Source organism: Coffea arabica, chromosome 4e (assembly GCF_036785885.1).
Source record: "Coffea arabica cultivar ET-39 chromosome 4e, Coffea Arabica ET-39 HiFi, whole genome shotgun sequence".
NCBI classification, from domain to species: Eukaryota; Viridiplantae; Streptophyta; class Magnoliopsida; order Gentianales; family Rubiaceae; genus Coffea; species Coffea arabica.
In genome coordinates, this window is record NC_092317.1 from 45,720,634 (window position 1) to 45,745,764 (window position 25,131).

Consider the following 25,131-nt stretch of genomic DNA (forward strand, 5'->3'; position numbering starts at 1 on the left):
TTTATTAGCTAGATGAAGAAGAGGTTCGATGATGAAAAAGGCAAGGAGATGAACTCATGTGACAAGGGTTACATTCCTTTCCAACTCTTTATCTTTTGTACTTAATTCCAAGTTTAGTTAATATATAAGTTATGGATTTATATGTTATTATGTGTTTCTAAAGTTTATGCCTTGGGTTTGGTTGAACTTTCTATGATTGCTAGTGTTTATTATTTGGCTATTTGATGCCATTATTTTGAACAAGTTATTTAGCATTTTAGCTCTTTAAAATCATGATTAATCTGGTACCATTGATTGTGATTATCTAAGATATTGTTTCTGCAATGAAAATTGAGATTTAACACTGGTTCAAGAAATGCTAAACATAGGGAGTACACTCACGAGAGTAAAGGTGCACCTATGTGATTTTAGTGATTAATTTCATGTAATTTCATTGAAAAAATGAACTTGTAACTAATTTCATAACCATGAGAATAGGTATAGATTAGTTATAAGTATAGTTGATTCACTACGAAAGTAGGTTTTATATGCATAAGGAAATTACACCATAACTAGCCTAGATAGTAGTATTCAATGATCCAAATATAGCACTTGCATGAGTAGTTAGGGATACCATAACTTAAGGAGCTTTCATTTGTTATTTTGAATAAGTTCAGTAGGTTTCATTTCTTATAATTCATTGATAGTCTAAATAATAGAGAAGTTTTAGTAGTGCCGGTAATTGTTCAATCTTTCTCGTGGGATCGCCCCGATATATACCTTAAACTATTAGTTGACCTATATACTTGCAGTGAAATGGGTGTAAATTAGATTTTTTAACTTGTATGTATAGCAAAACCCCGTCAGAAGGTTTTGTTACAAACCCTCTCTTTTCCAGCCACAAATAAATTAGACTTTGTAATTAAGAAGAAAGTTAGTTTGTACAAACTCTCACTCCCTCCCCAGAAGGTAGGATGCAGTTGCATCACGCTATGCATCAAACTCCACCTAACTCCCACCTCTCCTGAATGTAAGGACGCAATTACGAGAGGGGTTTTTATTCGTTGATAAACACGAGTTTTGACTCCTTCTTTTAATATTCTAAATATAATAAAAAAGTCACCAAACAAATCAAATTAACTTCTCATTGATGCATTGTTTCATCAAAATTCAATCTAAAATCATGATGGTATTCTTTTGTTCTTGAGTGGGTCTCTTTCATCTTTTTAGATTTATGCTCTATTACGGGTGAAGATTCACCGGATTTTCAATAAATCCATGAGAGATTATTTCTAAAAGAGCTCCATTGAATCCGGTATCAGATATAGAACCAATTCCTATAATTATGAATCCATATGAGATTATTCATGCCATGCATCAACCAACTTAACATCTACAAAAATGTATGCTATCAACCAACTTAACATCTACATGTACCGCTGTGTCATGAACTCATGTTGTAACTTAGTAGCGGTGGGAAAGTTGGCTTGCGTGCCCTCTAATAAATCAGAGGGAGGACACAAAGAAAAAGAGATAAGTGCTCCTAAACTACTTGTAATCAACTATTTCTGCTACTTAGCAGCTTGCTATGTCTATATCTGTTGTTATGCTTTGTTATCTCATATCTTAAGTTGCAATTGTTTTCTGAAATTTGGATTGTTCTAGTCTCACAAGCGTTTGATTAGTACAAAAAGCTGGATTGTTCTGAAATTTGTATGTTTTTTTTTCTTTAAAGCAAGACTGTACATGACCCGAAGAAGAACAAGTAGCAGATAGAGAGAGGCATTCAGTTAGTGCTACAAAGTCAAACAGAATTTTCTATAAATCTTTCAATTTTTGGTAAAAGAAATCACATAAGAATTTAGTATTAAATTTTGATTATTTCACCATTAGCCAAACTCAGAAAAATCAACTATGCACTGCAAAGTTCTCCTTAAACTTAAATGGTTCACTGGTGGGATACTTTTCTAGCTCACGTGGATTGAGAGACAAGGGGATCCAGTTTCTCCATACCATTTTCTCTTAGCTATGGAAGTGTTCTCTTAATTATTTGATGAAGCTGCTCATAACTCCCAATTTCTTTATCATCCAAAATGTCAACCTCTTGGTATCTCTCATCTAACTTTTGCAGATGACGTATTTTTACTCTCTACTGCTAATGTTACTTCAGTGACGATTATGAAGTCAGTCCTCCTGGAATTTACAAATCTTTCAGTTCTCACTTCAAATCTGAATAAGAGTGAAGTGTTTTTAGCAGGAGTTAGTGACGAATTAGGAGCTCAGCTAAGCGCCATTTTGGGGATGCAGAGAGGCTCATTTCCAGTTAGATATCTTGGCGTGCCCTTAATCAGCACAAGGTTATCTGTTTCTGATTATGCGCTGTTGATTGAGAAGGTTCAGAAGAAGGTGAGAGGCTGGAATTCAAAGCTATTAACATATGCTGTTAGATTGCAGCTTGTGGAGTCTGTTTTACTGAACTTACAGATTTATTGGAGTAGCACATTCTTGATTCCAAAAACAGTTATCAAGAAAATTGAGGCTGTCCTCACTGCTTTCTTATGGAAAGGGACTCCTACAGCTAAGGCAGGGAACAAAGTTAGTTGGCAGGAGATGTGTAAACCAGTCAAGCAGGGAGGATTGGGAATAAAGCTCTTATCATGAAGCAAATTTGGAATACAGCTCTGAAGAAAGACTCTCTGTGGATTGCCTGGGTTCACATTGTAAAGCTCAAGAATAAATGTTTTCAGGCAACACCAATTCCCAGTGATTGCTCATGGTACCGAAGGAACCTACTTCAACTCCGGTCAGCTGCTCGTCTCTACATCATTTCAACCATTAGCAGTGGTGACTGGTGAGGACACATTCCTATGGCATGATAACTGGCATGCTAGGGGCCCTCTCCTCAACTACTGTGGTCCAGATATTGTTAGGCAATATGGAAGCTCCCTACACGCGAAAGTATCTTCTATTATCCAACATGGAATATGGATGCAGCCAACTGGGAGTAGGAGAACTGCTGCTGTAGTGGATTTCATACAGTACTTACCCCCTACTGAATATTTGGATCCCTCCAATAAAGAATCAGTTAAAGTGGATGGTTAGCACTTCCGGGATTTTCACCACTAAATCTGCTGTGGAGATTCTGAGACCCTCGTATCCAAATGTGGAATGGTATCATTTGGTCTGGTTTAAAAACAATATTCCTAAACATTCGTTCATATTATGGATGTTGTGTCGGGATAGACTTAGCACCCAAAATTGATTCCAAAAACGGGGGATTGTTGATGATGACAGATGTGTTCCATGTAACACAGGTCTTGAAACTGCTGATCACTTATTCTTCAATTGTATCTATTCTGCATGTATTTGGACTAGAATACAAGCTGCTTGCCTAGTGTATCGTGGTGGCTGAATCATCATTTAAAGAGGAATTCTTTTGGTACAGTGATTATGAAGCTTGCTCTTGCAGCAGTGATTTACCATGTATGGAAGGAGAGAAATGCCCGCATTTTCAGTAACAAATTAATTGACTGAAGCTGACATCCTAATTTCAAGAATCATGCAAATCAATGGTACAAGATTCAACAGATCTCCTACAAACTATCATGTCACATGCAACATGCACCACATTTCTAAGCCTTTCAAATGAATCATCAACACAACACTCATCCTACATCACATAGAATATGTCCAGTATGTGGGCTTTCCAGATGATGGAATATCCTCCAAGAAGTAAGACTTGGGGTTCTTTTCTTACCAAAATAAATGTGAAGCTGTAGCACGATAGCTTGAAAGATGTCAATAGCATGAAGATTAATAGACCTCCACATTAGTATATTTGCGTACCCAAAAGTTCATGGGGACAAGGATTCGTGAGTGAACAACCTGATCCAAAAGACTGATACAAGAGGTGATTATTATGCAGGGATGATTATTGGTTCTATTTACTTATCAGGAGAAAAGATAAAATACCCAGAGAAGCATTATAGAAGAGCTTAAATATACTTTCAACACACCTGTGGTGTCCTAGAATGTCAAAGGAGAGAAATAAAACGAAGAGTTTGCCAAAAAAAAAATGCATCCATAATAAAAGAAATTTTAAGCGTTCAAGTGAATGATTTGAGAAATTAAATCAATGCAACAACAAATCTGAAAATGTTTGGAAGGGCGACATGGAAAACTGGAGACAATTTCATCAACTGTAGATCTTAGTCATCAGATTGATTAGGAGAAGAAAACTTGCTTCTAATTCAGGGGCAAAAAGAAAACAGCAGAATGCTGAGGCAATCTCCACTTTTAAGACATTTACCACATCTATATGCACGCTCTCTTCAAAGCAAGCAATACATGAATCAAGTTGTAACATGCACTTGATTCAGAAACACCCCATAAAGTGATATAAAAAGAAACCCTGCTAATTCACAGGTTAAAGTACTTGTTTTATATTAGAGTATATTAGAATCTTAAAACTGGTAACTGAGCCATAATTTAGCTGTGATTTAATAACTTAATAACTTTGACATTAGCAATGTGTTATTGCAATAATGCTTATAAATGTGAAATGAGAAGGTAATTCTCTACTCTTAAGTGAGCAAAATTGAGTTCTCGAGAATGTATAGTATCTTATTCCCCCATAACTTCATGTTCTGCATTCGTTGGTCATCAATAATTAAGAACTAGATCCCTTTGCTTTGTCATTTTACCTTGAATTAAACTAAGATTTATACGGTTTATTGTAACTATCTCGTGGTTTTGTCATTATAATTGTAATGTAACAATGTTAAAATTAATGTAATCTACAATCAAATCAACATATTACTACCGTAGTCACGTATACTTTGTTGCTAAAAAGGCCTCAATCTAATGAAAAAACAACAGAGATTAAGATCCCAATAATTATAAGTTTAGGATCCAAACCTCATTATTTCTAACCTTGGTTCGATTCTATATAGAAATCACTTCACCGTTAGTAGGTTAGTTGTAATATTGCTTGGTAGTAATTAAACTGAATTAACCCCTTAATCTATAGGTTTAATGAAATTCTATCCCAAAAAAAAAATATTCCTTATTGAGCTACATTTTCAACCTTGATGCCTAGGGCTATGGTTGACTGATGGTTTTCAGTAAATAATAATAATAATAATAATGGAAGCTCAACCACCTTTGATGGCAGATATGCGATCTTATTAAAAAAGTGTTACAGAATAATTTAGAAGATCACTTCTAAAAAGCATAATTCAATCAGGTAGCTTTTGCAGATTTTTTTTTTGTAGGACATACAAAAAAAAAACTACCATGCAAACAAGCATATAGTATATTCCTAAAGTGCACAGATCTATTTAAATATATAGTTTTTGGTCCATTTAATTGAACTTTGCCAAACTTGAGGAGAATTTTGCCAAGTCAAGAAATCCCCATTCCTCCTTTTTTCTTTGAATCACTCAACTAAGAAGAGTGTCACATTTTGCAAATGACAAATTCAAAGAACCACGTGGGAATTGAATCATGAGAAGTAGCATAGATCTTGACCTTTTCTAAACTGAAGTCTAGAAATTCGGCTTTTATAAACCTAATCCCAGAAGAAACCTCAAAAGCCGGCAACTCTTGAGGTCCTCCCAGGGACTTATAAACCAAACCCAAACCCCCCCCAGAACCGATGTGGGATGGCAAACCCCACAAGGGCAAGCCAGTAAGGCCGCTGCTGCTAAGAAGTAAAGACCCCTCACGACACTCAGTAAACTACCCTTGCATGAATTTGCCTCTTGACCTTTTCTAAACTGAAGTTTAGAAATTCGGCTTTTATAAACCTAATCCCAGAAGAAACCTCAAAAGCCGGCAACTCTTGAGGTCCTCCCAGGGACTTATAAACCAAACCCAAACCCCCGAGAACCGATGTGGGATGGCAAACCCCACAAGGGCATAGAAGTAGCATAGATGAAGCCTATAAAATTGCTCAAAAAGGGGCAAGTAGTAAACGGGCTTGAGAACATCACAATTTCCAAAATACTTCGTTTGAGAAATAGTAGTAAACGGGTAGGTGTACAGTTCAATTAGTTCTTCTTTGACATTCCGTTATGGACATCTTGTCCTGTCCATGAACCCTAAACTATTAGTAAAAGGATAAGCTTGACTTTCTATGTATACCTTATCTTGTCAGGCTAATTTGTCTAGAGTTACAGAATGCATTCACATGTCCCAGCGGAATAGATATTCATTAGACAGTTTTCATGCAAGTCTTTTACAATGACATATATCATGCATGCATCTAAGGAGAAATGGAATTCCTTTTTTTTTTTTTTCCTTTTTGACAAACTTTTTAGAATGCAGGAGTTAGATAAATAGCAAGAAGTATGACAAACTAACTCTCATTTCACGACAAGCCATTACTCGTAAGCATTATTTTTGCATTAATTCTAATGGGTACCAGGACACTAGTTAAGACAGTTAAATTACACCTGACTTACTATAACTAGTGGGATTAATTAGGAAAGGGTTCTTAGAGTCTTTCCTCCTATCAGATTCAGAATTTGAATCCTATGCCTTTCCAATTGAAAATGGAGAGGGTATAGAGAGGGCTGGGAGGAGGGCCAAAAAAAAAAAAAAAGGCACCTAACATACTATGCACATACTTAAATTTATTGTACCTACTATATTTAGATTTTTTTTTTTTCAAATTAATGAATCATGAAGGGTACCTATTAGTCAAACCTTTTAATTTTCAATTTTTCAATACCATAAAGTATTATTTCAAGATTTTTAACTGCAATTTTAGCCTATTAAAATGGGTAAAAGTTTGTTATAAAAAAGAGAAAAAGGAAATGACACGGAGAAGTACATGGAGATGATCCATAAAGTCTAATAAAGATGAAAGCATCGACATAAGATATACAGAACAAAGAATAGACAAAGTATTGCAAACATCATCCATCTATCTCTCAATCATAATGATTCCATCATGAATTTTGTTAGTTATAAACAACATGATACTCTTTAAGCTTTCTAATAATCTGTTATGTGAGCAAATCTTTAAACTACTTATAGATATATTTATATGAAATACGAAACTACAATGTTTCATAAGTTGGTTAAACAATTGTCATAACTAGTCTGAGTTTTGCATGTGTATCATAGTGACATATGTTACTAATTACGATATGATTTGTTAGTCATTTGATCATAACGAATATCTGTTTCATTCTATATCATTGTGGAAGAATAGAAAAAGAATAAAAGGATATCATGACTCATGGCTACTGACAAATTAGTTATAGATCCTTGCAAATGGAGTATAGAGAAACCACCACGTTTGATTAGTTTGTTAAACAATTTCATGAGCGACATTAGCTACTAATTTCCATTTAAGTGTAGTCTATTAGCAAAATCCACAGCTTTATAATTCTCCCATTGTGGATAAAACAAAAGACTCACAAATCCTTTTGAGAATCAAGGACATGTCTTTCCTTAGCAAAAATCTTCTTTCTAATTTTGCTTTTGGTAAAAAAAAAAAAAAAAAAAAAGCTTGGAAAACGAGAGAGGTTATCCAATTTCAAATTCAATGCTATTCACTGACGCATTCTTCAACGACATGTGATAATTAATTTTTATAAATTATTTATCAATGAAAGACAGCTGATAATAAAATTCGAACATAAATCATTCTTAAATAAAAAAAAAATGGGTTTTACCAGCTCAGTCAACCCATTAAAATCTTTTTCTTTATTTGATTAACCAATAAAAAGATGCAATTTCCTACTGAGTACATCAAAATATGAGGAAAAATTGAAGGACGTGTGAATGAATGGTGAGAAGGATCAAAAGGAATTAATAATAGTTGACGGCTTCACTTCACGCCCAATTTCAATCATGCTGAGGAGCTACTAAAGCGGAAAAGAAAAGAACAGTGGGTCCGCAGGCAGTTGTCGGGAAACACGTGGTAAACGAAGAGTGGCCATAAGCTAGTAAGGCGTCCATTTTACTATTTTAGTGACGCCAACAAGAAAACCTAAACTTCGTGTCCGGCTTTGCCAATTGGCGGCAGAAATGAGCGTGTGGGCTCCAAGTTGTTTACGTGGTGACCGTTAAAAAGACCTAAGCCCCTTACCTCATTCACACGTCCTGGACAAGACAAGGACATGTACTACTACTTCTAACTAATTTTTCAACTTGGGACAGGTAGTAGTAGTAGTTGGTCCGATCTCCCTAAGGTTTTTGTGTTTAATATTAGGGATAATTTCAGAAATCTCCCTATGAGGTTTTTGACAATTTCACCTAATACTTTTGAGATTTTAATATTACACTTACCTCCCTTGATTCTGCGAAATGACCATAATAGTCTTAACATGTTAATATTTTTCATGCAATTAAACAATTCACTCCTAATTTTGTTCATATAAATGCATCACACAATTAAACGTTTAATGGAAACAAAAATAAAATTTACTCGTGGAATAACCAATTATGTGCTAAACACAAATTTAACATATTACAAATTGATTTTAACTTTGCTTGAAGAATTTAGAGATAAATAGAAGAAGATGTAAGTTGGGTTTAAAAAGGATATGGCTAGTATTGGTATTCTAACATTTGAGAAATTGGAAGTTGTGTTAATGTGGTTACTGAAATTTTTTGAGTTTAATAGTATTACTTTTTTTAAAATTTTGATTAAGGTTTTAGAATTTAGGGAATGATGGTGGTAGTGGTCACGATGATAACGGTACTAAATTGAGATGTAGTACTATGAAAGATTTAAAATAGTAGAAATGAAGGTTGAAAATGAGTTTGAGATTAATTTTATGCATGTTCCATAGTTTTGAAATAATTTTATAAGAAGGTGAAATGAACTTTACAATTTCATGAGGGCATTTTGGGTTATTCATTCAAAATTTTGACCATTAAATATTTTTTATTACCAAAATAGTAAACTCAAGGAAGGTATATGTAATTTTTCCAATCTCAAGGAAACTACATGAAATTGTTAAAAAGTTCAAGGGAGGTTTGTGAAATTATCCCTTAATATTAATGCGACTTTATATACAATAACACTATTATTTTTGTTCTTCTATAAGAATCTGCGTACATGAACAAGATAATTAATATATTCACAGTATAAATATTTGTATGCACAAATAAAATTATAAGTAGTCATTGGTCTGATTTGCCTAGAATTATTGTATTAAGTATGAAACTTTACATACAGTGACACCCTGTTTTTCTTTTCCTATAAGAATTTGTGTATATGAACAAAATATTTGACATAATCACAGTACAAATATTTGTATACACAAATAAAATATTTAAGGGTCAACAACACTTTTCTCCCCTAAATTTAGTGGATAATCACACTTTACTCCCTTCATCCTTAAATACATACAGTTTAACCCCCATGAAGATTAGTCAAAGTTAGATACAAAAAAAGGTGAGGGCAATGAGATTATTGCCTTTTTATTCATGAAATTATCTATAACATAATATTATTTATTTTCATTATTAAAAAATATATATCTTATCTATCGTATCAACTATACAACAATATCTGAAAAAAGCTAAATAATTACTCATGTTCGGTTAATGTTCACATTTATATATGTTTTGTTTAATTTATTATACTTTAAGTCAAATAAAAAGGATAAATAACACAATACTAAAATGCTCATAAGTACCAAATTTCTTTTTGAAAAAGAAGTAATTCTACACTTGTTTTTTGTTTAAAAAAAATTAGTTTTTTTATTATTTTAGTTTACATGAACTTCAAGGCTAATACTATTTTCATGTTTTGTTGATATATTTATAGTTTACTATTATTGCCTTTTCTAGTTTAAAAAATGAAATTTTATTTAATCGCTATGTTGCTTCTCTAAGTTTAAAAATAAGGCATATCAGCCATTTTTAACAAATTTGATTAAGAATTTAATATTGGAATGATTTGATAAAAAAATGACAATCATATTAGTCTAAAAGTTTAAATAAATTAAAATAATAAAAACCTATCTTTAAAAAATTAGTTTAATATTAACCTTTTTTTTAAATTCTAGCAATTGTATTTATTTTTAGTATTGTGTAATTTATCCATTTTGTTTGACTTAAAGTCTAATAAATTGATTCTAAGTTATAGATACGTTAATGAAATAAAAGAGTAATAATGCCATTGCACTTACTTTTTTTGTATTTGTAACTTTGACTAGTCTTCATGGGGAGTAAAATGTATATAATTAAGGTTGAAGGGAGTAAAGTGTGACTACCCTCTTAGTTCAGGGGGCAAAGTGTTATTAACCCAATAGTTAATGTACTAATGTGTTTGCTTGTATATCATATTCTATGATAATTACAATAACTACACAGGAACAAATGATTAACAAATTGTATACATCCAGAGTCCCGGATCTTTAACCATTATACACATGAAAACACACACAAACACAAATATGTGTGTGTATGTTCTTATGATACTGCAAGTAGTGTCTAGTTAGAGCAATAATCAGCTGAAGAGGTATTGCATACTTAAGAAGGTACACCATGTGACACTAAGACGTGGATGTGGATTATAATGCTAATCACATCCTGCAAATCAAGCAAGCAAGTAGGTGGTTTTTCCTTATCATGTGAATGCTATATATGGAGAATCCATTTGACTTAATTGGCGAGGTATGATTAGTATCAGTGTATTAGTGTACAGTATCAAGTGACATAATTTAACCATCTAATATTTTTCTTTAACAGCCCAACAAGTTGCCATGCCCGAAACTTGAATGCAATATGTAGTCTTTGTCAATTTTAGTATCTGGTTTTGTGTTGTATTTGAAAAAGTAATGAGGTTTTGGTTTATGTTGTATTTGAGAAATTATTCAAAAGTAACAATCTTTTTTCCTTTGAACTCCAACAAGCAATTTTAGACACATATTGTTGCAGTATTTTAATAAAATAGTTAAATTCTCAATTAAGGGTGTAAGTTACAAGGAGAATAAATTGGTATATGTTTTTGCAATTTATTGGTGTTTGAATGATTTTTGACTAAATATTTATTATATGAAATTTATATGGCTTTTCAATTACAATAAATTTTGTAACCTACGATTCAAATTAGAATGTGTCTTGAATAGCTAATAATTTTCAGCATTTATTTAGCATATTATTAGTGTAGGTTATGTTTGACTAATTTTTCTTCACCTATAAATATGTATAGTTGAGATAGAAAAAGGTGCAACAACAACTTATGTTTTGCGAGCTATAATTCATAAGAGAAAAACTATCTACTCCTTTGTTATTTTCTATCTCATAGTTTGGCAAGAAAAATCGGTGTTAGTGGAACTATACTCTCTTAGTTGTGTAGATTAATGAGAGTAACAGCAAGTATGGCTGGGCTGTTATATCCTGAGGGTGATAAGTCAAAAATTCTGCTGCACATGAGTTGATTCTTCCATAGAGACTTGAATTACCTTAAGGAAAACGAAATATCCGTGCCTTAGCCCTCCACATTTGTGCATTATTACATTATCATTTTAACTATTTTTGAATTGTTATAGTTATTGTTATAACTGCTGTTAATTTTTCTATTTGACATTTGTATTTTTGTTCTAGTGGAACAACACATTATCCAAACAAACTTATATAGGAATTGAGGTCCCTTAATAAGATAATTCGAAATTCAGCAACATGTTTACTTCAACAAAAATAAGTGTCAATGCTCTGCATTCTCTCAACTCAGCCTGCAGTATTGAAGAATTTCTTTGCTGATAGTCTTGTCTTTTGGCAACATAATACCCTATAATATATTTTTGTAGTTATAATCCAATAAAGTATTATAAATTGAGGTTCCATTTGAACAAGATGGATAACCACCTGATGAGTAGTGAATCACGTGCGGATCATTATAATATGGAGAATCAGTTGATTCAAGGCCGGTGTGATTGGTTGGCCAATTCTTCAATACACCAACACAAAGGTTGATCGTAGACTCTGATGAAAAATGCCGTATCATATGAAGACAAAAGTGCTTCTGCATTATGAAAACTATAATTCGTTATCATTTATTTCCATGTGCATTCTAAGCTTTAAATCCGTGGGGGACTCAAATTATTTTCGCTATTGTTAGCTTTAGTCTTTCATCGGTTCAATGCCAACAAACTTTGGGAATATTCTTACATCATTCGATTTTTGTTTTATTATAGAATAATCGAAGAAATGAATGAGGCGAAAGATTATAGCTTACCTAAAATTCACTGTTTAGTGTCTAGAATAATGCATAGGGAACTTGTAGAGTATCCATCTGAATTCCGATCTGGTCATCTAATGCAATCAAAAGAATCAAGAAAACTGATATTTTTGGAGAAATAATGATACTTTAACTTTGATGTTGTTGTCAAAGAATTTTCCCTATAACAAGACAAGGAACAATACAACAACAACAGATTTTCTTCTGTGATTCACGTGATTGGGGATTGAATGAATGAATAACACAATCCCTTGATGAACTGCTTGATTTGAGCGAATGGGAGTGAAGGAAAAAGAAAGGAAATGGAGAAAAGATTTTTTATGTTTGGATTGATTTTGAGGAGGGCAAAGAAAGGATAAGGATGGATAAGTTCTAGTTATTTTTGTCATCCTACTTTCAGTCCAAAAGTGGGTGAAAACGGAGGGAAAGAACACCAAAATTAAAAGTGGATGTGTTTGGGTAGGAGATTATTTGGAATAATACTATAGGACTTTTTGTAATGTGATGTATGCGAAATAAAAAGTCAGTTAAAAATTCTATTTATAATCCAAGTTGAAAAATATTTGAAAATTTTTGTTACAAATCATGCTAATCAAATGGATCCAATGAAAATTTTAAAATTTTTTTAAAAACTGAGTATGTGTTTACAAATTAGACTTTTAAGTTATGGATAAAAATGTAACTAATGCATGATAGTTTTCTTTTGTTTCCTTTCATAATCCAAACAAGATGGATGGATCCCAATTTCCTCTACCCTCCTTTCTTTCTTTTTTTCTTTTCTTTTCTACTAGGGTCCTCTTCTTTTATTTCCTTCCCTTTCCTCCAATCCAAATGGTGACTAAAGTCAGTTGAGAGAGTAAGCAAATAAAATTTAAGCTCATGTAAATCCAGTAATCTGTTATTGAAACTCAAAAACTAAGACTGACTTTTAATGCAAGTATTATTCTCGTTCATCACGTTTATGCATATAGTTGTGATTTTCAACCCAACAGTATTTTCTTGGAAAAACAACAATTCTAAAGAACAAAAAAACTTAGGGTGATTAATCCCTTGTGCACAAAGTTTTCTTGCTTTGGCTCAAAGGAACTAGGGGTATGTTATTTCCCAAGCTAAACAATAATGTTTATGTTCCATTCAAAGCTTCGGCTAAGGATGGATTCACACTTTGACACCGACTACTTCTTGGTTTTGAACAGCTAAGAGATAGAGTTTGAGATTCAAAGAGCGACAATGACAACCAATTCTCCAAACTTTAAGCCAACAAAGCAAAGGTAAATTAAGGGCTTTTAGAATAACTAGGGGATGATTTGGTTGGTTAGTATATAGTGGGGGAGCTAGGATTGATTTTTACTTGGGGCAACAATTTTTATTTTACTTTTTTGCATTTAGTTCATAGTAATCATATTTACCTAGTAAACAATGACAATAAATGTGTTTAATGACAAAGAAAAGTGCAAAAAATCAGCTGGTGACCACCACCAATGCATTAAGACTGGGTGGAGTGGGAGGCAAGGTTTGTGTTTAATGACAAAGAAAAGTGCAAAAAACCAGCTCGTGGCCACCACCAATGCATTAAGATTTGGTGGAGTGGATGGCAAGGGTTCAAATCTTGCCTCCCACCAATTTGCCACAATTAAATGTGGCCTTGTTTAAAAAATCCAAACGGGTGGTGGTTGACAAAAAAAAAAAAAAAAAGAAGACAAAGAAAAGTGCAAAGAACCCACCAATGGCCTAGAGACATTAGAATATTAATTGATCGTGTAATAAAAAGCTCATTAAAGTAACAAAAATGTTTTTCATTGAGTGGACTACAATACTTTAAAGCACCAGATATTTACTTGTAATAGTTAAAGCATTCAGCTGTGAATTTTATTAATTGTCTTCTTTTATGGACAGATGTTATCAAATTAATATAATAGATACGTGCATGTATAGCCTTTTGATAATCTTTTTTTTTTTTAATTAATTTTTGTAAGGAATGGATGGGATTCAAGAAACGATGAGAGGGAAAAAAGGATCTAAGACGGGACGTCGAATCTTCAACCTTAACTACTAAAACAGCTATTAGAAGGTAGCTTGGCCTGTGTTCTAACATCTAAAAACTCCAAAATAATGGTCTTCGCCATAACTTTATATAATTTAGTCACTAGATTTTACCAATGTCCACATGTTGATTTTTCATTTACGAGGCCATTAAATATCACAAATTTGGACAAATGCGAAAGTTGAAACTCCAAAAATCAGCAAACCAGGGCACGCATTCAAGCTAAATATATACTCCCTCCCTTTTTTTATATCTGACGTTTAAGAAATTTGCTCTTAAGTACTTTTATCTGTCGTTGTATTATCCCCATGCAGCATTAATTATTTTTTCACAATTTTACCCTTTTATCTCTCTTTACCAATACAGGGCTCTTAATTACTATTCCTAATAATTATTACTTCTCTCTTTGCTTTTGGCCTAGTAAAACAGCACCATTTAATACTCTAGTGAGAGAAAACATGAATGAATTGGACAATTAATGAGGGTACAAAAGGAAAGTAGTGTATAGATTTAAACAATGAAAAACTTTTCTTAATTGGTGTGCAAAATCTTAAACGTCAGTTATAAAAAAAGGGAGGGAGTAGTTGGCAGCAAGAGAACTACGGAACAAGTGTCCCAATCAATGAAATTGTTAACAGATTACGGTTTAAGAATTCCAACTTCAATATCGAAGTTGGTGGGAATATTACCTAATTGATTTATTGGTTTAGAGGCTTTAGACCAGTTTGGATCAACCATCCTATCACGAACAATTTAATTGCTAGAAACGAAAGCACGGGATATCAGATTAGCAACTGTGGTGGAGGATATTGTTCAACTTAGACTTTTGTTTCATATGTGCTCCTTTTGTCTAGTTCAAAATGAAAAATGATAACTATCATCTAAGCTCCAAGCTTAGTACTTATGCTTTAGGCATTACTTTTGATGAGGAACTTTTGTTTCCTTAGTGGTTAAATGACCGTTTGTATAGTTTCATCGAATCTTTGCTCGTATTTGTACATCTTTTGAAAAGGAATACAACCATATATCGTTTTGGAAAAAAAAAAAAAAAGAATAACATATGCTTTACACATATATATATAGTTCGCTGTAAGATTTCAAATCATTTTTACTTTTGTGGTCGTAATAGTATTTGTTTTGAAATTAAACAATCAGCTATGACTTTTGTGCAATATGTCATGTCTATTAATCTAATTCGATCATTTCAAGATTGCGATTTTTGGATAATTAATTTATTATTTTCTTGTTTGATTTTACATCTAGAGATTTATTATTATCATAAAAGGTAAAACTCAGAATCAACCCAAAAATAGTTTAAGTCAAATTCTTCTCTATAATCACTTTGAGTAATCAATTTTTGTACTAAAATCTACAGCAAAACAATAAAAAGTCCATAACCTCATAATCAACCCAAAAATAATTTAAGTCAAATTCTTCTCTATAATCACTTTGAGTAATCAATTTTTGTACTAAAAATCTACAGCAAAACAATAAAAAGTCCATAACCTCTTATTTTATTATTATCATAAAAGGTAAAACTCAGAATCAACCCAAAAATAGTTTAAGTCAAATTCTTCTCTATAATCACTTTGAGTGATCAATTTTTGTACTAAAATCTACAGCAAAACAATAAAAAGTCTATAACCTCTTATTTTATTATTATCATAAAAGGTAAAACTCAGAATCAACCCAAAAATAGTTTAAGTCAAATTCTTCTCTATAATCACTTTGAGTAATCAATTTTTGTACTACAAATCTACAGCAAAACAAGAAAAAGTCCATAACCTCTTATTTTATTGTCATTAACTGCGGGGAGAATTTGCAATATTTGAAGACTTACCAGGTCATACGCTTAACATTTTATAGCAATTTTTTTTATGATGTTCTGTATATATTTTAACTAATTAACATCAAATTTTCTGAAAATCAAATATTATTTCTACACTCAACATATTACATATGGGGTTTCGTCATCTTAAAATACTGATTTATTTTCCCCGAAAGTCATACATTCAACATTGCACAGCAATTTTTAATAAAATTTTCTGTGTGGTTCGTTAATTATACAGTATACAGTAACTAAAGGATCGAATAATGAGGGAATATTAGTTCAATGGTCAAGGATTTTAATTTGTTTATGAGAATTTAATATTTATATCTTTTCTCCTAATTTATGGGAAGGTTGTAAAAACTGGAACATTTTGTTATGCGTGTGTGAGACAGAGAGCGCAATGGTCGTATCGCCGGGTACTTTGACCATTATTATATGTCAAATTAGAAAAGCAAGTTCTTTAATGGAAATTGCAACTATTGGAAATGAAAATAATAGATTTAGAACATTAATTATGTAGAACCATTTATCTGCGAGCGATTAAGCTCAAAGTTTCTAAACAATAAGTACCTGAACCATGATATAAAAAGGACTAACTCTATTTTGTACTCTCAAATTTGTATTACTTTTTTCACTTTGTACCTTAACCTTCAATTCTAGACACTTTGCACCTTAACACTAAATTTTGAAACACTTCGCATCCTAAACTCCAAAGTTTATGGCATTTAAGTCCAATCAATGATAATGTTAGTAAAATTAATAGCTTGATGAGGACCTGCAAATTAATGATAATTTGCCAAAAGTGGTCAAAAGGAGCCAAAATATTGCAAATAGAATAAAACGATGCATTATCATTAATTTGTATTGTCTTTTATTTTGTTAATATTATTAGTGATTTGGCTCATATAAATCCATGACAACGTGTTGATATTGGTCAAAAATAGCCGAGAGATCATAATAAGAACAAATGATACATTGCCATTAATTTATACCGTCTTTTATCTTGTTAGTTTTGCTAACGTTGCCATCGATTAGACCTAAATAGGACAAACTTGAAAGTTTAAAGGGTCCAAATTGAGAGTTTAGGGCACAAAATGTTTAAAATTGAAATTTAGGATACAAAGTGAAAAAGTGATACTAAAATTAATCCTTCCATATAACAATATTTGGACATCAAAAGCATATCCATTTTCTTCCTAAAATTAAATGTACGTGTTACATGACCATCATCAGCTATTCTAGCATTGGGGTTCATGGGCTACCAAATGCTTTTAATTCTTTAAAACATCAACTGGGTTCAACAAAATGAGAATAATTGGTAATGTAAAAATGACTTCTTATATGTTGCATGCAAGTTACTTCGTGAATAAAAACTTGGAGATACATGTTACCTCATTTATTTATTAGATGTTATAAACCATATATATTCATGAACCTGTAAAATATAAAGACGTGTCGATTTTAAACGTGTAAAACATATATACGTGTCAACTTAACATGCCGAATCATATAAACAGTTTAAACGAGACTACGCTACAAGTAATCGGATTGCTACTCTTTTGACTTGTAACGCTTAATATAGCTTAGCTTCAAGCTAATCAAGTACCTAACTATTTCGCATGGTCTTTGCTATCTTTCTTTTTCCTCATTTTCTTGTGGTTGTGGTTTGGAACTTGGGGGATGTTTATGTAACATATTGATTGGTGAATGATCAATATTCAACATGCCTATTTTCCCCTATTCTTTGGCTGATTGCACGAGTGACAAGCAAATCAGCAACTATGGCCCTATCCTCAATTAGTCCAGGGAAGAAAGAAAGATCACAATAATTGAAATATTGTAGTAGGACTCAGATACTGACTGAAATGATGAGCTCTTGTTTGGGTGTGACAGTGAAGGAGGCAAGTATGAATATAAACTATTTGAAGGGCATTGTCATATAGAATTTTAGTGTGGTCCTATGCTGAGAAATTAGCTTAGTACAATAACATAATTACATTAAATTGTTTGGAGATAAGGGGTCCACGGCTGCGTCCTCAGTTCTCCCCACGACAATTTTTTAATTGCACAGAGAAAATGCACTGATTTTTTTACTAATATTGTAGGATGATGTCATACGTCATATTTTTGTGATGCAATCACTAAAAGACAAGATAACTGATTGAATTTTTCAAACGTAGGAAACAATTAGTTAAGACCCCAACTTGGTATCATATATGATATCATTAATTAATCACCAAAAAAAGTATGAACACAAAAAAAAAATTAAAAATAAAAATTAGTATAGTTTTGAGATAATACATATGATATTTCTCAAATTGAAAATTTATACACACATCATAATAATTGTCTTCAAACAAGTATAGTAAAACTATAGGCCTAATTTTCCTACCTAATTTTTTCCTTTTTTTTTTTTTTCCTAATGCTTCTTCTTCCTAGCATACTTATTACACTTACCCCTCTTTTTTTTTATCGCTCTCTCTATCTCTCTCTCTTTTTTTTTTTTTTCAAGAATTTCAGTACCAAAGACAATCAACAAGGCCTTGTGGCCCAACTGAAGTTGATGGTGGCTCCTGATCAACTGCTGATTTTCTTCCCATCTCAAGATTTGAGACAACTGATGAAATTTCAGTGTTCATATCAGTGCTTATGCCTGTCTCCTGAGAGGCACTAACCCTCTCCTGCTGCTCAGTTTTGAAGCTCTGTTTCAACATATTCTGGCCACAGCTTCCAATCAAAGTCCTCAGAGCTGAGGTATCTTGCATTGGAATTGAGCCTGGAAATTGGTAATTCCCTTGAACAGGACCAAGCTGAGTCCAAGAAAATGCATTCGAGAAAGGCCCTCTTGAGAAAACATCCAGGGGATTGGAAGTAGAAGGTGCAAAAGCAGGATTGCTGAAATAACTCAACAGCATATCTTCCTGCAGGCTCTTGTTCTGGGCAGAAGAAAAGGGGCTGGAGAAGCAGTGCACGTGGCCAGATTCCGGCAAGCTGGTGGGCTTTGATGAAGCTCCATTGTAGGTTGGAGAATCCATCAATGGTGGCAGCAGAGAAGGAGCAAATTCGGTTTCAATAGAATTGGACCTCAGGAGTCCTGATATGTGGATTTTCTTCCCACCAGCAGTTTTCTGGAACACCCTGCAGATTACCCACTCATTCTGCACAATTATCCAACAAAAATCGATCCTTTCTGTTCAGTACAAAATCTTTTAAATAATGGGACAAATATTCAAGCATCTTGAAAAGGAAGAGAGGAAGAAAAGGCAGGGGAAAACAGAGGAAAAAGAAACCAGATTGAAGTTGCTGACCTTTGCTGTTTTGGGCAGATTTTGAAGAGAGAATTTGCCCTCTAATCTGAACTCATGGGTGACCCAATTGGTCTTCTCTCCTTTTGGAGCTCTTCCCTTGTAGAAAACAAGGGTTTTCTTCATTCCAACAAGGGATTTTCCACGGAAAATTTCCTTGTCTTTTCCGGTGGCTTTCCAGTATCCTTTTGCAGTAGCCCTGTTGGTCCTCAACCCCGTAGGATATTTCTTATCCCTCACACCAAAAAAGTACCACTCTTTTTCCCCCATTTTCGCCTTCCCTGCACAAAACATCAACAAATCCATTGGAAAAAGATCTTATCTTTGAAGACAAAGAAAAGCGAAAAAATTGTTCAACTTACAGGGCAAATCCCAAGGTTCAACCTTGTTCATATCCACTTCACCAATGGCTATTGCTGAGAAGCTGTTATCAACAACTTTTTTGGACAAATAATGAGTGATCAGCTCTTCATCAGTGGGATGAAATCGGAAGCCCGGAGGCAGGTCCAGCTGATGATCATCCCCATTAATAAGAGCAGAATAGTTTTCCATCATCCCCTAAACCTGAGTTCTGAACCAAGAAAAGAATATGATTTTCTCTGTTTTCAGCCTCAGATTCTACGCCTAATCCACCAGCACCTTGAAATCTCAAATGGGTTCTGGCCAAACTGCTTCAACTATTGTTAACTTATATACACAAACAAGAAGAGGAAGAAAGCTACAGGAAAGTCAGAAAGAAGTGAAAAAGATAGAAAAAAGATGAAGAGGAGCCATGAAACAGACCTGAAAGTTTGATGGAAAGTATTTAAGAAAAAAAAGGCAGAGTGAAGAGAAGAAGGCAATAAATACTGCTATTTGAGGGGATGGGGATAGAAAGAAACGTGATATCTAAGGAACTGAGGAGGTTGTTTTGGCCCTCTCTTATTTATGCTGCCATAAATCTGTCCTCCTTTAAAATTTTGACCAAATACAGGTCATTTCCACAAAGCCATTGCACCCAATCCCCATGCATGTAATACAACAGTGGTAATAAGAATTTGTCAACAGTTTGGTATTGCGTTCAAATCTTAAATTAAATACAACCTTAATCAAAGAATTTGAACAGTTGAACAGGGGCTTTTTTGTTGATTAGTTCAAGGACCAAAGGCTTGACAAGGTTACTTTCGTGGTTGTTTCAACTGTATACCAGAACTGGCCAATATGCATCCATATATACGTTTTCAAGCACAATTAATTATGCTTTTAACATAACTAATACATTCCATCCATGACTCATATAGAGGGATTAGATGTAAAAAGAATAAACCAGCGTCAGCCACTAGGCACGCTTCTTTTTCTCATCTGAGAACTGGGATTTCATTCTAAACGCTTTTTTTCCCCGAATGGTAAATTTTACTGGGATAAATCTTTTATACACTGACAGTGTATACACCATCACCATTGGATGCATGACAACTCATCTGAATTTAAATTTAAAATCCCAAATTTGTTAATGTGTCCTGCATCGAACCGTGATGGTGTATACACTGTCAGTGTATATAAGATTTACTCATTTTACTGACATAAAAAAAAATAAAAAAAGAAAAGAAAGAAAAGCATGGTGAAGTTAGCTTTCTTTCATATTGAAAAACAGAAATCTTACCATTATTTGAAAACAGCTGTCTGCATGAATACAAAGAAGAATACAGAAAGTTGACATCGGGTACCTAATATTAGTTTAAATCCCATTTGTTTTTAAGTGACAATGACCATTTTAAGCCCAAACTGCTTTTCAATTTGACAAGAGAAAATGAATTAAGAGGCTGAAAGGCTAAATGGTGGCATGGTACTAGCATTCTTGTTCTCTTATCTTGGACACCTGTATCTCAAAATAGTGTTGTGCAGAGGAAATGTCAATATCTTTGTGATATTCAAGGCCTTTTTATATGATAGTGATCCCAGATATGAATCTGTTTTTAGCTGACCACTTTTCTACTACTGTTGTGATCATTATTAGTAAGTCATCTAAGAATTCTCAAAGTGTATTGTACCGTGATGGAAACTTTCATCTATGTTGATGACAGTCACTCATTGCTGTAAATCTGATAAGATATGTGTGATCTTTATGTATTTATTTGAAAGCAATGTTCTTGTGCAAATTAGGAGTAATGTACATTGCAGATGGCTGCTTTTTATTACAAACCTGTTTCAGCTCTTAACTATTCACCAATATTAATTATGTCAATCTTTTTGGAAGAAGCAGGAAAAAAAAAAATTTTAAGTTGTCAAGGATTTTGTAATGATTAATAATTTATGTTGATTGATAAACATACAAGTGGCATGCATTATGACAACAAAAAAATAGAAAATAAAAATGAACCCGAGTCAATCAATACATGTTCTTGATCATGTCAAACTTCTAGATTGCAAGCATGAGCATTTGGAACGTACAAGTCTTCTTGCGTAGAGTACAAGTGCTTTAAAACAGGTATTGATGTAAAGAAGATCATGGAATATGCTGTTAGTGACAGATTAAGCACGCTAGTGATTAGTGGCCAAACTAAAGAAGAGGGCTGGGCAATACATTCCTAACAACAGAACAAAACACCTTAATCAGACTTTCTTACATCCTTTAGATAAGAAAGATTCCTAAATCTTTGACACTAATGTGATGAAGAAGTACCATTATTTAGCCTATGTTGTTGGAACTTGGAACCAAACTCCACAAAATGCCTCTTTTCTTTTAATTTATTTATGTGTAGCTTTGCATAATTGAGTAGATCTAAGTTCCCAATTGAATCATTAAGTAGGCCATGATGAATACACAGTAAAATGAAAGCTACTTCTATTTTATGAGCTTGTGGAATTTTTGACACCTTTAGAAGTTAGGATATGGTTTTTGACTCTTATTAGCAAGTCCAGCTAGAGAGAGAGCAGGCGTGAGAGGTGACTTTTATAATAAAGTAATAGTCCCAACTGTTTTATAAAAAAGGATGGGAAACGATGGTAATCTGTGTAGATTTTGTAATGAGTATTATTATTATGGTCCACGAAGGAAGGGCTTACCCTCATTTGGTATTATCTTCTTGTACTTTCTGTGACAGCACAAGTCTGAAATAAGTGGAGGAATTTGGGGGCAGGACGAAGAAATTGTTTTTAATTAGTTTTGTTGTACGGAATGAAGACTTTTCTTTTCTGTTTTTTGGAAATGAAATGAATCAAGACTTGAAATCAGAAGGAATTTGGGGCAGAAGACCACAGAGGTCTCAAATTAAGTGCGTTTTAGAGACTAAAATTATGAAATCCGAAGGAATTTGAGGTGGACACGGTTGCACGGACGACAGATTCTAATTAACAGTGAACACGAGTTGGCTAAATTAGTAAGAACAGATCATTTTTTTACAAAAAATCGTGTGTTTGAATCCCGTTACTAATACGAGAACTATACATTAGCAGGCTATCTATAAAAAGAACCCTTATAAGCAACAATTTATGATCTTCAAAATGTGCTATAATCCGTATTAGTGATATGAGTCGAATCACCCAAACTTTTTCCTATATAAAAAAAAAAAAGATTCTAAATAATGGGTGATCACTGATCATTATGGTGACAAGTTGTAATTCATCACAAATAATTTGTACGATTTTGTTTTACATGTGTAGAAAACTGAACTAATCCTAACAAAAAATCCATATCTTTTGTGTTAATTGAGATTTGGCCTGGTTAGTCAAATTTGACCCCATTAACAACCACCAATGGCTGGCTATGAAAGTGAAGAGACAGTTTTGAGCTATCCATTTCTTATCCTTTCTTTTTCTTTAGAAATTCATTTTTGTTAAGGCGCTGTTAATTGGAAAATCATACCATGGTGGATGACTTCAGCAACTAATTGCTCCCCGGGATGCAGCTAATACTTGTGATAAAGAACTATTATCAAATGTACAGGTGCCATTAGTTAACAAATTCTTAAGTAGGAGTTATGGTATTATGGATAAGGGGTGAACAAAGACCATGTCTTGATGGCGGATCTGATTAGTCGGCCATAACCTGATCACTTGATATCATCATATAATGGTGTACAAGCTCTAGTTTGAAAAAGAGATTAAAAAAGAGAGAGAGAGAGATTAGAAAAAGGTTGCCTTTGCTTTCTATGTTGTCAGAGACAAAATAAATATTCAGTCCTAGGGATCTTCAGAGCCATCTACCCTCCCTTCAGGCCTTAATACTTTAATCATGTTTTAGCCTTGTTTGGATTCTAATTTTCCACAGAAAATTTTTAATGTTTTTTGTTAATACATTTTTCAATCACCTTCTTATCTCACATACATCAAATCGTTACAGTATATATATATATGTATATATATATATATTTACAAAAACTCCTAAAATAAGCAATCCAAATATGTATACCACTTGCATGGCATGTAAATAATGCGTATCTACAAATACTTTTTTTACAATTTTTTTATAAGTGCGAGGGTTGAGTTGGGTGGTTACAATTGTAATTTAGAGTTAATATCGAACATATAGATTAAATCAAGTATGTCAAAATACTTAGATGTAAAGTATCATTTCACGTCCCCTCCATCATTTCTGAGAACTCTTTAATTTGCATGACTTGGTGAAAAAAAATGTCAAACATACACATTGGGTGCTAACTTCAATGATTAGAAAGGAAAGTAAAAAATCCAATCAAACTCAATCCAAAGTTGAAATTAATTTTTCTTTATTGATAAAGAAAAGGATTCACATCCATTGACATATGAATAGACTAGAAACACGAAAATAATCCTTCAAGCTTAGACTTTTACTCTCTTCTCTTGGAGCTTCTACTCTTATTACTTCTAAGCACTAGCCTCATTGGCCAAGCCTCAAATCTAAGGCCAAAAAATGTGTCGATTAGCAATGCCATACCAAACCCTGTGGGCACATTTCTTGCTATTCTATACATCTTTCAGAGAAATCGTGTCAAGAAAGTGAACTTGACAGGATAAATGTATAACATCACTGTAGATCTTCTGAACCGAATTTCGAATGAAAAGAACAAAAAAACTGTCAATTCAAAATTTTGGGTTTCAAAAGTCTTTGCTTCTTTAATGCAAAATCACTGTAGATCTTCTGAACCGAATTTCGAATGAAAAGAACAAAAAAAACTATCAATTCAAAATTTTGGGTCTGCAAAAGTCTTTGCTTCTTTAATGCAAAATCACTGTCACCGTGTGATATAGTTAGATCCTAAAAAGGGCAAAGAGAAAAACAGAAATTAGGAATGATGCATGTTCTGAAACATTTAGGCATGGTGCATGATTTCCAATTTTGGTAGTTTGGTAACTTATCCAAAATTAGGGTGGCATGAAGGGGATAAAGATAAAGTTTATGAATGAGGAAAACAAGACCGAAAGAGAACCTACTATTAACGTGTCAAATGTTAAAGCTGGTCTTTAATTTACTTTGTTCATATTTTATGTATTTGCCGATAATAAATGTCAAGAAAATTCTTTGTGAACTTGTGAAAAATCCGCATTTTAAAACTTTGAGTAAATCTTTCATACACTGACTGTGTATACATTATTATCGTTGGATTCATGACATGTGTGCAAAAATTGAAATTTAAATTCAAATTTTGCATAGTTGTCAATCATTCAACGCTGATAGTGTATACGTCGTCAGTGTAGGAAAAATTAATCCTAAAACTTTACGTAATCAATCTCCTTTTTTTTTTATCCTTCCTCCCTCCCCTACCCACTCACAAACTGTCTAGATTCAAAATTCAAAATCTGGCAG

General features: G+C 33.1%; 1 protein-coding gene and 1 long non-coding RNA gene across 2 annotated transcripts; one reads left to right on the forward strand and one right to left on the reverse strand.

The window, feature by feature from the left end:
- The first annotated feature begins 1,190 nt into the window (after positions 1-1,190).
- LOC140005803 (uncharacterized) lies at positions 1,191-3,537 on the forward strand. Its single transcript, XR_011813371.1, has 2 exons — positions 1,191-2,385; positions 2,501-3,537. It is a non-coding gene; the product is annotated as an uncharacterized lncRNA (long non-coding RNA).
- A 14,809-nt stretch (positions 3,538-18,346) lies between these two features.
- Positions 18,347-20,069, reverse strand: LOC113741717 (NAC domain-containing protein 100). The gene is made up of 3 exons (XM_027269312.2): positions 19,730-20,069; positions 19,371-19,648; positions 18,347-19,220 (listed from the first exon to the last, which is right to left on the reverse strand). Exons 1-3 carry the CDS (start codon positions 19,920-19,922, stop codon positions 18,579-18,581), a joined length of 1,113 nt encoding a protein of 370 aa, XP_027125113.1. The 5' UTR covers positions 19,923-20,069; the 3' UTR covers positions 18,347-18,578.
- Between the last annotated feature and the right edge of the window lie 5,062 nt (positions 20,070-25,131).